The sequence below is a fragment of the Saccopteryx bilineata genome, chromosome 7 (genome assembly GCF_036850765.1).
Source record: "Saccopteryx bilineata isolate mSacBil1 chromosome 7, mSacBil1_pri_phased_curated, whole genome shotgun sequence".
NCBI classification, from domain to species: domain Eukaryota; kingdom Metazoa; phylum Chordata; class Mammalia; order Chiroptera; family Emballonuridae; genus Saccopteryx; species Saccopteryx bilineata.
The window spans coordinates 54049511-54064189 of NC_089496.1; the positions used below are offsets into that span (position 1 = coordinate 54049511).

General features: G+C 53.3%; 1 protein-coding gene across 1 annotated transcript in view; it reads left to right on the forward strand.

Annotated features, from left to right (window-relative positions):
* Nucleotides 1-554: 554 nt before the first annotated feature.
* Nucleotides 555-14679, forward strand: part of VOPP1 (VOPP1 WW domain binding protein) — a 47636-nt gene continuing 33511 nt past the window's right edge. Inside the window, exon 1 of the mRNA XM_066239440.1 lies at nt 555-1025. Coding sequence (XP_066095537.1) covers nt 972-1025 — 54 coding nt within the window. The 5' untranslated portion in view covers nt 555-971. The remainder of the gene's footprint in view (nt 1026-14679) is intronic.

Below are 14679 nucleotides of genomic sequence, written 5' to 3' on the forward strand. Positions count from 1 at the left end.
CCCGCCTTAGGGGACATCTATGTTCAGGACCCCACGCCCTCCACCTCTCCTCACAGGTGGGTTCTTGTCCTTTCCGCCCCTTTAGTATTATCCTGGGCCCTGCCTGTCTCTGCCCTCAGCAGTCCCTACCACAACTGTGTAAGTGACTCTCTCTCTCTTTAGACTCGGGCACATTTCTTATGCTCTACCTCCAGCTCTGGCTCTGGTACCGCCTTACAAGTTCGACAAATGCTTGTTGAGTAAGTGCACCACAGAGGTGAAACCTGGGCCACGGTGTTAAAACAGTACGGTGGGAGGGGGCGGTGGGGGTGGGAGGAGGTTCTGCAGAGGTGGTGGGCACCGCATTCACTGCGGGGTCACCGTGGTGAAAGCCAGGCCAGGCCAGGCCAGGCCAGGGCAGCAGGGCGCTGGCGTAAAAAGCCCTGATAAAATAGGTGACGAGGCGCAGGAAGCCTTCTGTTGTTAGTCTGCCTCCCACGACCTTGGGCTGTCCTTGCCATCGCGGGTGGGTAGGGTACGTGGCCCCGGTTCACAGGACTCAGAGGGAAAGGGAAGACAAGAAGGAACAATGGAACAGCCACCTCCCTCCAGAACGAGCCACGCCCCGCGGGCACTGCTCCTTTGGAAAGCCTTCCTGGGTCTATTCAGGGGTGACGGCACGGCCTTGGCTGCCGGAGGAGACCCCTGGCAGCTTCCCCGCCACTCGCGCGGCCCAGTTTCTCAGCTCCAGATCGCGGCCCCGCAGCCGAGCGCCCCCGGCCGGGCTCCAGGTGTCCGCGGGCGCGCGCCCCAGCGCGTTCCGGTCGAGGGCGGGGCGCGGGGCGGAGCGTGGCGAGGGCGGCCCGGTCCCCGGTCCCCGCCCGCCGCCCGCCGCCCGCCAGCCACCCGGTCTGGAGCCCAGCACGGGGGACGTGCGGCTGCCCCACGGCGGCGACGCGAGCGCCGGGCGCGCCCGGAGAGGACGCGGAGCCATGAGCCGCCTGCTCCGGAGCGCGGCGGCGCTGCTGCTGGCGCTGCTGCTGGAGGTAGGGGCCGCCCTGGGCGCCAGCCCCCGGAGCCCGGGCAGCGCGAACAATGCGGGGCCGAGCGGGGCGCAGCGCGGGGACGCCTCGGGACCCCTCTGCGAGACCCTGAGAGGTCGGGCGGCCGAGTGCCGCTGCCCCCTCGTCCCGCACTTGTCCCGGTGCTGGGACGTGGAACGGTGACAGGGAGGCCCCCGACCTCTCCGCTGCGCCTCTGCGTCCTCCTTCTGTCCCCACCCAACCCCGCCCCCCAGCCCCGGAGGCGGCTTATTTCTCTAGTTTCAAGCGCCCGCCGGGGGGCCCAGTAGACAGCTTTCAGCGCTACACAACCCCTGTCCCCTTCCCGCAGGGGACTCGGACCCCGTGGGAGGGGGGAGGGTCCCGGGAGAGGCGCAGGCGCAGAGTCGGGATGGGTGGGCCGCGGGAGGGTCGCGGTGCCAGCGCCGACGTGTAGTAGTTGTGAGAAAATGTCCCGGGGTGCCTGGGGAAGAGCGGGAGGCGGCCGGAGGGGACGTCCCTGCTGGCCGCAGGTGCGCGAGGAACGTCCCCCTGGAGCTGGGTGACGGTGCGGCTGAAGCTCAGAGGGGACTTGGAGAGGGAGGGAGGGTGGAAGCGCCTAGTGACCGTAGCCTTCGTGGAGACCGGGCTGTCCCCTGCCGCAAGTGGCATCTCTGATGGGCGGCCACCCCCGTGCCCCTTTTCTGAAGTGGGTTCTCTTTAACACGTAAACTACATAGTGTGCCCTTCCTGGGTGTAGAGTCTGAATTCAGGGGCTCCTTCCACTCTTTGCTCAACTTCCTTATTTTGAAGGAAATTTACAAGAAATTAACTGAACACCCCCCCACCCCCACCCCCCCTTAATAGGTATTGAGTAACGTAACCTCTCTTTCTGTCTCTTCTATTTTAGGAGGTGGTAAAAGTCCTTCATAGTTGGGTGCTAGTGCTGGAACCGACTACTTGGTTGTCTGAATTAGAAACATCTGTTACAGGATGTTGGGAGGGAAGTCGCAGCCCCCTGGAAAGGGAGGCTGGTGGAAAAGTTTTCTGCCTCAGGCTCCGCCACAGCAAAGACTTGATGTTTGCGTTCTTGATGACCCCCTGGCTTGGTATTTTAATTCTTTGTGGTGTGCCTCCCTGCTTGCATTCTTTCCACTTGTTCAGAATTTTAAAACTTTAGGAGTGACTTCCTGTCGGTGAGTCACCCAACACAATGGAGAAATGACTCTGAGACCACTCTTTATCCAGAATGACATGTGTCTGAACCTACCCGTGCAATGCCCACCCCCACCCTACCCCTTTTAAATATTTATTGATTTTTATTTTTTAGAGAGAGAGGAAGGGAGAGAAACATGAATTTGTTCCACCCATCCATGCATTAATTGACTGATTGTTTGTCCCCCCCCCCCCCCCCCACTGTGGATCAAACCTGCATCCTTGGCTGAAAGCTAGGGAACGCTCTAATGAACTACCTGGCCAGGGCCCACCCTTACCCGCTTTTGAAACCAGCCCAGGATAAAAATGTCCAGCATTCTGTGGCTTTTCTTCTGCTGGTCATCAGTATGTGTGTGTGGTGCTGTGCCCTTTTTTTAGGCTGGAGTGCCTCAGGGACTCCGTTTTTTTGTGTGTTTTTTTTTGTTATGTTGCATAGGAATGTCTCATTGAAGAAGAGGGATCAGATCCTGTCTGAAATGTTGACAGATCTTCAAAGCACAACTGTCACAACACTGACACCCAAATGACTAAGCTGAGGCTGCCACCAAATCAAACAGCTGGCTGATTGGTAATTTTCGTTTTGGACCGGCCAGCGTGTCAGAGCCCGTGTCTACCCGATGATTATTACCCCGAGGTGTCTCTGTGGAATTCAGGGGGCCTCTTTATAATTAATTCATCACATGGCATTTTATGCAGGAGATCTAAATCCAAGATGCTGATTTTTTTTCCCCTTTGTAACTTGGTTGCTCTGAATTTCATCTAAAATGTGTTGTAATCAGAACACCTCTGATGCTTGTGAAGTCTTGAATCATGTACACAAGTGAGCGAGATTACTGTAACTCCGTGTGTGTGTGTGTGTGTGTGTGTGTGTGTGCAAGGGGGGGGCAAAGGGCTCTCCACAATTGAGGGAGACATTTGATGGCCTCCGACAGCCCACTGCAACCTGGGATATTTGTCTTTGTCTCTTTGTTCTGCCTGAGCTGGCTTCATTGTAGTTGGTACTTGGTCATAAACCACCTGGAAGGAAGGGGACCCTGATGACAGTGGTTACTCCATTCCAGCCCTCTAGCACTGTCCCCAGCTTGTACCACCCAGGGTCACAAGAGACGGGGGACCTGAAGCTGTCATCCCTTTATAGAAACCCTCTTCTCAGTGAGACAGATAGACTGCATGTTTGTTTTTTTTCACTCGGAAACACTTTTAGAGGGCTTCCTCTCTGTCAGGCATTGTCTGAGCACTTGACAAACATCAGCTCCTTAATCCTCCTGGCATTTACTTTTCTCCCTGATTGGATTTCAAATGGGAGGTGTTAGAGAACTTGTCCAGAGGGTCCCTGCTGGTGAGGGCCCGGGAGCTGGAGACCAAAGCCCAGGCCGTGGGGCCACTTGGCCGGGCTGAGCTGCTGCCTCCCGGACTGCAAGGGCAGAGGGGAGACAGTCTGCACACACCCGGTGTCCGGAGGCCGATGGTCCACCTGGGGCGGTAGTTACCCCGTCTGCTGGGAAGCCAGCAGCTCGACCTTTAGGAACGCAGTCACTCGTCCTTAGTCCTTAGGGGAACCGTCTAATTTAGCAACTTCTGACACCTTGGAGAATGAAACGGCGGGGGGGAGGGGGCTGTAAGTGGGCCCACAGGCACCTGCAGGACCGAGGCCCTGTTTCACTCATACTGAAACCCAGACGGGACTTTAATAGGAGTGGCTGGGCGCTGACAGCACCCCTCCCCTCCCCAGGGAGCCTTCTTGGGAGCGGTTACGGAGGTGACCTCTCTCTCCTTTGTGTTGAACTCGGCGTTTGCTGTGACTTGCAGGAGGAGTCAGTGAGGGCCCTATTTACTCTCTCCCCTCCCCCAGTCACCCCGCCTGCGCCAGCGGTGCGGGTTCCGAGCACCGGGCTGTGAGTGCGGCCACGAGCGGGGGAACCCCGACGCCCTTTTGCGTCACCGAGTTCTGTGCTTCTGTTCCGCCTGCCAGCTGGCTCCTGGGAGGTCCTGGACCTGCGGCTCCGCGGGAGTCCTGGCCTGGCGAGGTGATTCCCAGCGCCTCCGCGGGGCCGCTGCGGCTCCTTAGAAACAGAAAGGAGAAGCCCTTTCAGGCCTGACTGGGCTTTAGCTGAACTTGGGGAGTAATTAGACCCTGGGCCTACGCTCCTCCCGTGGGCTTTTGTCTCCTAGATCTTGTCACTGCGATCTCCTTCTAGAGGCAGGTTGTGGACGCTTTTGTAACAGACTCACTAGTTTTTATTCAAGGGACTGGTGTTAGTATCTTTTGATTGTCCTTGAACTAGGAATCTTGAAGCAAGGCTGCCGTGTGTTTCAAAGTTGTCCCGGCAAAAGAACACAGCCCTTCTCAGACTAGAGAAAGGGCAGTCTTCTCTTAGAAAGGGTTGGAAAGTGAACATTATCTTTCCTTTTTAATATAAGTTTATCTTTGTTTATTGATGTTAGAGTGAGAGGAAGAGAGAGAGAGAGAAAGAAATATCGATTTGTCATTCTACTGGTATATTGGTTGGTTCCTGTGTGTGCCCTGGTCAGGGTAGGAACCCACATCCTTGGCGGGTAGAGACGGCGCTCTAACCAGCAGAGCTACCCTGCCAGGGCTGTGACGATTGTCTTTTAAAACTGGGGAAAGTAAGAGGATTGCTGAGTAGTTTAATCCAATCCTGTGCGTGTGGACATCTAGGAGTCTTGACATTAGAACCAAGTCATGTTTCAATGGGGGTTTTTTTAATCTTTATTTTTTGTCTCGTGCCAAATGTTTTTCATGTCCTGGAATTCCAGAGAATATGACAGCCCTCGGGTGCCAATTTTCTGAAATAAACCTTTTCAACACTCCCACTCTTGAGAGTTTTTGGAATCTGAGCAACATGCAATGTGAATGAGAAAGAAGAGTGTAGGGAGCTTATCGCCTCCGGAAGCCCTGGGAGGCTGGGTGTCTGCAGAGGACAGGAGAGGTGACAGTGAGGAAGGGACAGGGGGGACAGCCTGCTCTGCCATGTGGAGAACCTGGCTCCAGGTGTGCTGGGAGGCCCTGGGGGCCTCATGCCCAGACTCGGGGCTCTACTTGGCTCTGCTTTCTTCCGGCCTAAGCCACTTGAGAAGGACCTGGATTGGGCTCATGACCACCTGGGATTTCTCTAGCCGTGGATGGCAAGGGCATTTCCCTGGTTACCTTTTCCCCGGCGAGTCCGCACCAATGTCACCCTTTCAACGAGCCTATCTTGACCCCCTTCTGTAGGATTCCAGCCTTCCAACCCAGTCCCCCTCCCGGCCCCCTTGCTCTGAGCAGTTTCCTCCCTGCTCAGTGTCTGTTACCTTCACAACATCGTGGGGTTTGCTTTCTGCCATCTGAGCAGTATGGGGGCAAAGGGTCAGCCCCACTTTGTGAACCGGAGCACCCCCAGGGCGTGAGACAGGGTCGGGACTCAGTCCGTATTGGACTGGGTAAAGAGATGAGTGAGTCACGGTCCCGGGGAAGAGGTCTAGGGTAGGAGAAGGGAAGGTCATCGGTTAGCTCTGCGCACTGTGTTAGGACTTGGGGTGGTCCTCATGGACTCCTCAAGTGATGGAAACACAGCACTCCAAAGAGCATCAGCTTTCCCGGCAACGTCATGTGTTCAAGTTTTCTGTGACATGGAGGGGAAAGGACTGTTTCGACCTGTTGTCCTCCTGGGCTTTCTGGAAGAAACCAGATCACAGGGACAGCCCCTCAGCTTTTGAACACAGCTGGGATGGTCCCCATGTGTTCTCCAGGCTCCATTTCCTTCCTTCATTTCCCCCAAGACCACGTGGTTCGGATTGACAGCACCATCCTCACACCTGTCCTCTGAAAACTGCCCACGGGACAGCGCTCAGGAAATCCCCCCTGTCAGAAGGGAATTGGTCCTCGAAAGAAGGCCGCTCAAAGTGAATGTACATAAAACAGGGGTCTGACTTCCGTAGTTAACGGTGGAAAGTTTGGTTCACACTTTATTTTTAAAAGAGCCCAAAGTATAAAAGTAAGTTTATCCTAAGTACCAGTTTTGGGGGTGGGGCTGGGGGAGACATCCATTTTCCTGACAAAAGTCTATGATGCGTCTAATGGCTAGTCTTCACTTGACATGGGAAGTCAGTGGCATGATCCTATAGTAGGGTTTCTCTCTCTCCCTCTCTTTTTCCCCCTACAGTTATTTGTGCTGGTAATCAAATTCCACCTCCAGCTTGTCTTGGTCTTTTTTTATTCATATCTTTCTCCTTGGGGCATCTTTTGGGTTATTCTGAGTGGCTTCACTGCCAGATCGTTCGATTTTGATAGACTTCATGAGACGGGACATCTCTGTGAGACCCAGGAGGCCATGTTGCTGTCCGTTTGTGTGGTACTGTGTCCTCTGCTGTGGGTTTTGTGCCCTGTACAGATCTGATTGTCAGACCGTTGATCCAACTGATTAATAAAAATGTTGAACAGGGCTCGATCACAGATGGCGACTTACATCTGGATGGAGATGAATGGTGGAGAGTTGACGGGAAGAACACTGATACCCTTAGTTGTCAAAAGTCAGAATTCAGCTTTAGACGTTAGGTGTGTTGAAGTGTTTGCCTTCGGCGAGGGGAGGTTCCACTCCTGGGAGTCTAGGCTCCAGGGAGCAGATGTCTGCCTTTAGTTGTCCTTGGCCCTCACGCTGTACAGCCCTCCAGCCTGGGCCTACGTGAGGCTGTTGTGACTGGGGGTTAGGAAGTGGTGACTTTCTCTTGTCGAGGTGAGGAGTCGAGGGCTCCGTGAAGACGGGGAGGCCATGAATATAAACAGGGAGATTATGTCAGGAAGCACACCGGCATACTTGCAAGCTCTTGACAGGAGAACAGCCTCTGACCAGAACAAAGAGATCATATCTTATGAGTCAGCTTCGGAATCAATCATTTGTGGCCCTTGAAGCACAGGATGGTAGTCAGTTTACACGTGTGGGTGGTGCCTCAGTCGGTGTGGACGGTTGTGACGACATACCACTGACGGACTGGGTAACTTCTAAACAACAGGAAGTTATTTCTCACAGTTCTAGAGGTTGGGAAGATGAAGACACCACCATGGTCAAGTTCAGGGCACAGTCTAGTTGAGGTCCGGGGGGGGGGGCTTTTTACGTTGAGGTTTGGTGAGTGAAATTTTTTTTTTTATTATTTTTTTTTTTTTTTTTTTTTTTGAGAGGAGAGGGAGAGACAGAGAGAGAGAAGGGGGGAGGAGCTGGAAGCGTCAACTCCCATATGTGCCTTGACCAGGCAAGCCCAGGGTTTTGAACCGGTGACCTCAGCATTTCCAGGTTGACACTTTATCCACTGCGCCACCACAGGTCTGTTTTTGTTTTTTAAACCTATAAAAAAGAATTATGGTTTCAGCCAACGGCGTGCTGCTCGTGGGAAACGTAATAGTAATTGGCCATTGCTACACAATTTAATTTTTTATTTAATTTTTTTATTTTAGAGAGGAGGTAGGGGAGAAAGGAGAGGGGGAGGGAAAGAGAGAGAAAGAGAGGGAAAGAGAGAGAAAGAGAGAGAGAGAGAGAAGGAAAGAGAGAGAGAGAGAGAGAAGGGAGAGGAGCAGGAAGCATCAACTCCTATATGTGCCTTGACCAGGCAAGCCAGGGTTTTGAACCGGTAACCTCAGTGTTTCCAGATTGACGCTTTATCCACTGCGCCACCACAGTCAGGCCTTTTGCTACACAATCTAATAATGAGGAGTGGGGAAATGAGGCGAGTCGAGAGCTCTGGATACCTTGAAACTTAGGAAAGGACCATCTATAACAGTGCACTGAACCAAGATGGCGCTGCCACCAATAGCAGCAGGATCTTACCTGGCACCCACAATGCACTGGGCACTGTTCTCCATGCATCATGCATACCGTGGGCTCTGAGAAAAGAAGACAAGGATCAAGAAGGGTTCCTGTTGGCTAACTGAGCTCAAATTTCAAAGCGGAGCCTAGCAGCCAGTTAGTAAAGGCCTCTCACGCAGTCTGCACTGCAGGCAGAAAGAAGCCTGCAGCGAACTGCCTGCCTCCCGTCCTGACCTGCTTGCTTGCTCTAGGTTCCGGCCATGGAGCCAGCCCTTTATAAAGGAGTTCCTGGAATTGTACTGCGTTCAATAGACTGAGGCTTTCCCCTTCTAAATTGGAACTGTGCAGCGATAGCCCAATCAGCATCTTCCCTGACCAATCAGAGTGGCTCCATTCTAACCAATCAGGACAGCACCTTTTGGTTGCCCCAAACTGTGAGCATTTGTAGTCCTCATTTGAATGAGGATGGGCCAATCAGGGACCAGGGACGGGGACTTCTGTGTATATAAGTCAGCTCCCCAGTGGCTCGAGGAGCGCTTGGAATACTGGAGACAGGGGTGCAGAGTGGAGCAGGTGGGGTACAGCTGCCTATCTGCAGAGAGGCCTCACCTGATGGCCACCTGGCCCCCGGGCAGCCTCACAGCCTTGCTGTTCCCCAGCTGTACTGCTTTGTAATTGAGCTGCTGTAACCAGATGGAGCTGTTTGCACCGAGTGAAGTTCCCTTCTTCACCTTGCCCCCCAAATTGGGGATTCCTGTTGACGTTGAATTGGCGCCAATGACCGACCATCGGTTGATGCCACCATACTTGCATGCCTTTCAGTAACCTGGCTAGTATCGTCACTCCACTTCACAGATGGGCAGACTGAGGTTGGAAAGTGAAGTGATTTAGCAGAAGTCACGTGTGCAGTAAAAAAAAACAGTCGGAATTGTTTTTTCTTGCTTCTAGCGTGGGGAAACTGAGGCACCAGAGGTTAGCGATTGTCCCAAGTCACCATCTTATGACTGTTTTGCTGTGTCGTCCCTCAGGGCGGGTGTTGGAGCTGGCGGGGGCCGGGGGGCGGGCAGAGAGGGAGCAGCAGTCCCCACAGTGGGGTGGAGGCGGTGGTGGGGTGGAGCCACAGGACCCCGCCTCCTCCGCCCCCTCCCTGCCTTCCACTCCCCGCTCCCTGCTTTTACGGCTTCCCTCTCCCCTTTTTTGCTTCTCCAAAGTCTGTGGACAGGTTGATCATTTTTGAAAAAGACTTCTGGAAAGTGTATTTCCCTGTGTAGCCTGTGTTTGAGATGCACCTGTCCTTTGGATCAGCAGCGGTATTGGGTGGCTTTCCTTGGAGACAGCGCTTCCGTGGGGAGACGACCTTTTCCTGTCGCCCTTCCTCTGTGCTCCTTCGATGGGACGGCTTCCTCCTCTTCCTGTTCGCTGAAAGGGCCTGAGAAAAGTCTCAGCCGCATCTAAATCTTCATTGACAGTATTTGTGCTCATTGTGTCTCAAATCTGTATTTCTGGCCCAAGAATTCGAGCTGCAGCCCTGTATTGCTCTAATGGTTGGACAGAAATGCCCGCCAGGGCAGCCCCGAGTCTCTGGGGTCCTGTGTCTGCCACAGAGGGTGCCCCCGGTTTCTGCCTCAGCCAGGGCCCCCTCCCCCAGCCACCCAGGCCACCCCTTCAGGAATGGTGGCCATACCAGGCTCACCCTCTCTGCGTCCTCTGTAGTCCCGCCGAGTTCTGCAGCTTTCTAGAATGCACCCCTCCCAGATCTCTGTCTCCTCTGCACCTGCCTGGCTCCAGGTCATCCTTCCGGGGCACAGCCCCCCTCCCGCTGCCTGTGTGACCTTTGGAAACCCCCCTCCAGCCTGTCCCTTCCCTCCCTGAAAACCCCTGCTGGAACTGAAATCCCAACCAACCTTTCACTTAGTCACCATGCTCTGCAGTCCCTGGTAGCTCCTGTCCCCAGGCTCTCTGACCCCACACCCTTCCTCTAGCCTGGTGCTGTGTTCCATAGTGACGTAGTAGATATCTAACGTTTTTAAGTGTGTTTTGTGAGAATTAATGGGCCACTTTACAAGATGTAAAGTGAACAGGGGTCCCCAAACTACGGCCCAGGGGCCGCATGCGGCCCCCTGAGGCCATTTTGCCGGCCCCTGCCTAATTTCCAGAAGGGGCACCACTTTCACTGGCGGTCAGTGAGAGGAGCATAGTTCCCATTGAAATACTGGTCAGTTTGTTGATTTAAATTTACTTGTTCTTTATTTTAAATATTGTATTTGTTCCCGTTTTGTTTTTTTACTTTAAAATAAGATCTGTGCAGCGTGCATAGGGATTTGTTCATAGTTTTTTTTTATAGTCCGGCCCTCCAACGGTCTGAGGGGCAGTGAACTGGCCCCCTGTGTAAAAGTTTGGGGACTCCTGGTTTAGAGCCTCTCTGGTTAGTCAGCAGTAAATGGGTGAAGAGGGGTGCCTTTGTCTGGGCCGTGCCCTCTGGGTAAGCGTTTGCGTTTTAGAAATCACAGGGTTGGGGAGACCGTACAGTGTGGGGTTGCAGGAGGGAAGGGTGGGGAGGTAGAGGGGGGGGAGGCGGGGGGTACATGGTGCTGGGAGAAGTGAACACAGTGCAGTGTGTAGAAGATGCATTATAGAGTTGTACGCCCGAAACCCGTATAATTTTATTAATCAATGCCATCCCCATAAATACAATTTAAAAACAATGCAAGAAAAAAAAAAATGAAAGAAGAAAACAGCCCTAAAGCTTGGGAGGGAAAGATATCTGAGGTTGTCAAGTGTGAGCAGGGCCGGTCACCGCCAGGGTTGCTGACATGCGTTCCTCCAGGGCGTGCCTGTCACCGCGTGGTCTTTCTGCACGGCATCCTCAGTTGTGCCCTGTGCAGCCTGTGATGGCGAACAGGATGGACCTCCGCCCGGCTCTGAGGTTCCAGGGTCTGGAAGTAATTAGTGCCTGGGTGCCAGGCTGCGTGTGAGTGAGCCTGTGTGTGCACAGGTAGGTGTGTGCATGTATGCACATGTGTGCAAGTATGTGAGTGTGCACACAGGTGTGCATGTATGTGCACAGTTGTGAGTGTGCATGTGTGTGTGCATGCACACAGGTGTGTGTGTATGTGCACAGGTGTGAGTGTGCATGTGTGAGTGTGTGTGTGCATGCACACAGATGTGTGTGTATGTGCACAGTTGTGAGTGTGCATATGTGAGTGTGTGTGTGTGCATGCACACGTGCAGGTGTGTGTGCATGCTTGGGCACAGGTATGTGTGTGCACAGATGTGCACGTACATAGGTGTGTATATGTGTGCGTGCATGCACATGTGTGCACAGGCGTGTGTGTTGGGGTGGAGGAGGAGGCAGCACAGTGATACCAGCACAATGAAAGGTGGGCACGGGGACCCTTATGTGGGATGCATGGTGTGAGGAGCCATGGGGGGGGTGTGGAGAGAAGTATCCACTTTGACCCGTCCAGTTTGTCTCATTGGTTTCCTTAATGGAAATACTGAAACCCGCACCAAAGTCATTAAGCCTAGATCAATAATCTATTATTTCGCGTGTAACACAGACATTGGGAAGCACTGTGTGAGACACAATTAACTCATGCTCCTGTACCGTCAACTCCCCGAGTGGTTCCAAGTTTAATTTATTTTAGGAAGATTGACAATCATAATTATGTTGTCAAGCCTTTGTCTTTTTTTTTTTTTACTGTAGCGACAACCAGGAAACCCAGACAGAAAGTGGCACCCCGACTTGGATTGGCACGGTGCAGGGCCTGGACCCTGGCTGCCTGTCATTCCTGCAGTGGGGGAGCATTCGCCTGTGATTGTCAGGCGGCCGTGTGGCCCACGGCACTGTCGGAGGTCCTGAGTTTTGTCTCCATAGTGTTCTGTGACCTGTCTGGGTTAGCCTGGTTCAGTGACTCAGGCCCAGGGAGGACTCATGGGAGATCAGGGCTTCCCCAGCCTCCTTGTTACTTCTGTGGAAGACCTTGTGTAGTGATGTGTAACTCCGCCTGAGGAGGGAGGTGGGACCCGGGACCCGGGGTCTCCCTGAGTATTTGGAGGTGGTGTCACCATGGTGGAAAATGGGCAACGTGGGAGCCAGAGTGACTTGCGTTTTCAACGGATTCCAGCATTTTCTTTCTGCGCACGTCACTTGGCTTCCTCGGAGTCCATTTGTAACACGAGTTGCTCATGCCTGTCTGGCAGGAGGCGTGTGCTCTCAGAGACCCTGTGTGAGTGTGAAGGTTTGTCAAATAATGTCTGTTAACGGTGGCTGCCCCTGACAGGGACAGACACTTAAGATGGGAATGAGAAAACATTTGCCACCCCTTCCCAGAGAGAGTTTGCTGATACCGGCCTTTGAAGGCAATTTCACCTTGGGAGGGGGAGTGTTTTGTACAGAGCTTTTCAAATCGGCCAGCTGGTATCCTCTCTCTCACCGCTGTTTCTGAATCCAAAAGGGGCCTGTATTTGTCCATGTCATCAGTCCTTCAGCCCCAGACGGCCTTGCCTGTGGGATGCATGCCAAAACCAGCAGATGGCACAGACCTTGACTGTGACAGGTCCCATGCGTCCCCTTCCTCCCCTTTCACTGGTCCCTAACCTGCCTCCCAGTGCCACCCTCCCCCGCTCCATCCTTTGTCAGCTCAACACCCATTTTCTATTTGCTCAGCTTTCTTATTCTCCTTCTGTGGGTTTCGGTTGGCCCCATTCTGTACGGATGGGGAAGGCAGCCCCCTTCCTCTGCCTGGGTGACCCCTCCCCACTCACTGTGTCCCTCCTCTGTTTTTGTGCACTTAGACATTGGCTTGGATAGGGACATTGACCGTTGAGATGTGGTCTGAGGAGCGCTCAGCGTCTCCCTCGGTACTGAGTGTTTTGGGCGCTGGGACATTTCACCAGCTCAGTGCTGCAGAAGGGTGTGCTTACGGTCAACGCTGGGTTCCCGTGATGCGGAGGCTGACACCCCAGGGCATTGTTTGGTTCTCTGTAAAAACGGCCCTCGACTCTAGAAGTGATCCAGCCACAGCAAGCCCGGCAGATAGCTTTTAGTTGTCACCTCCTGCTGAGCGTCAGGGTCGCCACAGCCTGGGTTGTCGTTGGACAGACAGCGGGGAGCATGCCGCCCTGACCGATGGATGACTGAGGGTGACTCTGGGTGAGCAGTGGGGCGGGCGTGCTTTTTATGTCGCTCATCTACCAACCAAGCCGCCGCACTCGCTCCAAGTGTCCCTGCTAGATCCTGCCCCTCTGCTTCTGGTCGTGCCTATCCTGACCCCTCAAGCCAAGGACATCTCTGCCTTTTAAAATGTCATCGTTAGAACGTTGCTTTGTTTGTTATGGAAATAAAACGAATGCATCCTCGTTGTTGAATAAGCGGACCGTAGAGACAGACACAAAGGTGCAGGGACGGGGCACTCCCGTTTCACCACTCAGAGCTGCAAGTTGCTAAACCTGCTGCTGAAACCGCTCAGTGTTGAGCCATAAACGTCCCAGAACAGCTGTTACAGGGACATATGCGGACTTGACTTCCTCCTTGTAGTTTTTGACCCCCTCATTTGCATATTGCAACTAACCAATCACTGTGGACCTAGACAGAATCCTTCATTTGCATGAGGGAGTTACTCTGGTGGTTTTTACCTCTTTATAAATCTGCCTTTCTTTGTTTCTTCCCAAGTGCACGGGGAAGGGGAGAGGTTGCTACCTGAATCCATGTCTCCTGGGCTGCAGCTCTTTTTGCTCAAATAAATGCTTTTTCTTCCTAGTTACCATCTAAAATTAATTTTGATGCAAAAAGATTTTGCACAAAGAGGACCAGGCATCTCATCTAGATTTTCCTGTAACGTTTCCTTTTTATTTTTTAGTGAGAGAGACAGAGACAGAGAGAGGGATAGACAGGGACAGACAGAGAGGAAGGGGGAGAGATGAGAAGCATCAGTTCTTCGTTGTGGCTCCTTAGTTGTTCATTGATTGCTTTCTTATACATGCCTAGACTGGGAGCTCCAGCCAAGCCAGTGACCCCTTGCTCAAGCCAGTAACCTTGGGCTCAAGCCAGCGACCTAGAGCTTTAAGCCAGTGACCTTTGGGCTCAAGCCAGCGACCATGGGGTCACATCTATGATCCCACACTGAAGCCAGTGACCCCATGCTCAAGCTGGATGAGCCTGTGCTCAAGTTGGTGACCTCGGGGTTTCGAGCCTGGGTCCTCTGTGTTCCATGCCTACGCTCTATCCACTGTGCCACCGCCTGGTCAGGCAGTGTTTCCTTACCTCATCTTAAAGCTATTGTGAACCCCCCCCCAAAAAAAACCCCACATCCATAGTCGGAGATGACCATTCTTGACTCAGTTTCCAGTAAGGGCTTGAATGCTTGGTAAACTGATTTCTGTGAATCCAGAGGTCTCTATGAAGGCCTTTTCCTGCTCTTTCTCGAATTGACATGATCCTGTAACTCCCAAGAAGCTGGTGGCAAGGTTTCTTGGTGTAAAGAGACTTAAGTTTAAATTGTAAATATCAGAGATGAACAGGTCTTCCCTATAAGGTTAGCCAGGACATCCGGCCAAGCCTCCGTGTCAATGTGACATCGTAGTGACAGAACCACGGGGTCACCTGGCTGCTGCTCCTCATGTTCCCCCTCACCCATGGCAGGAAG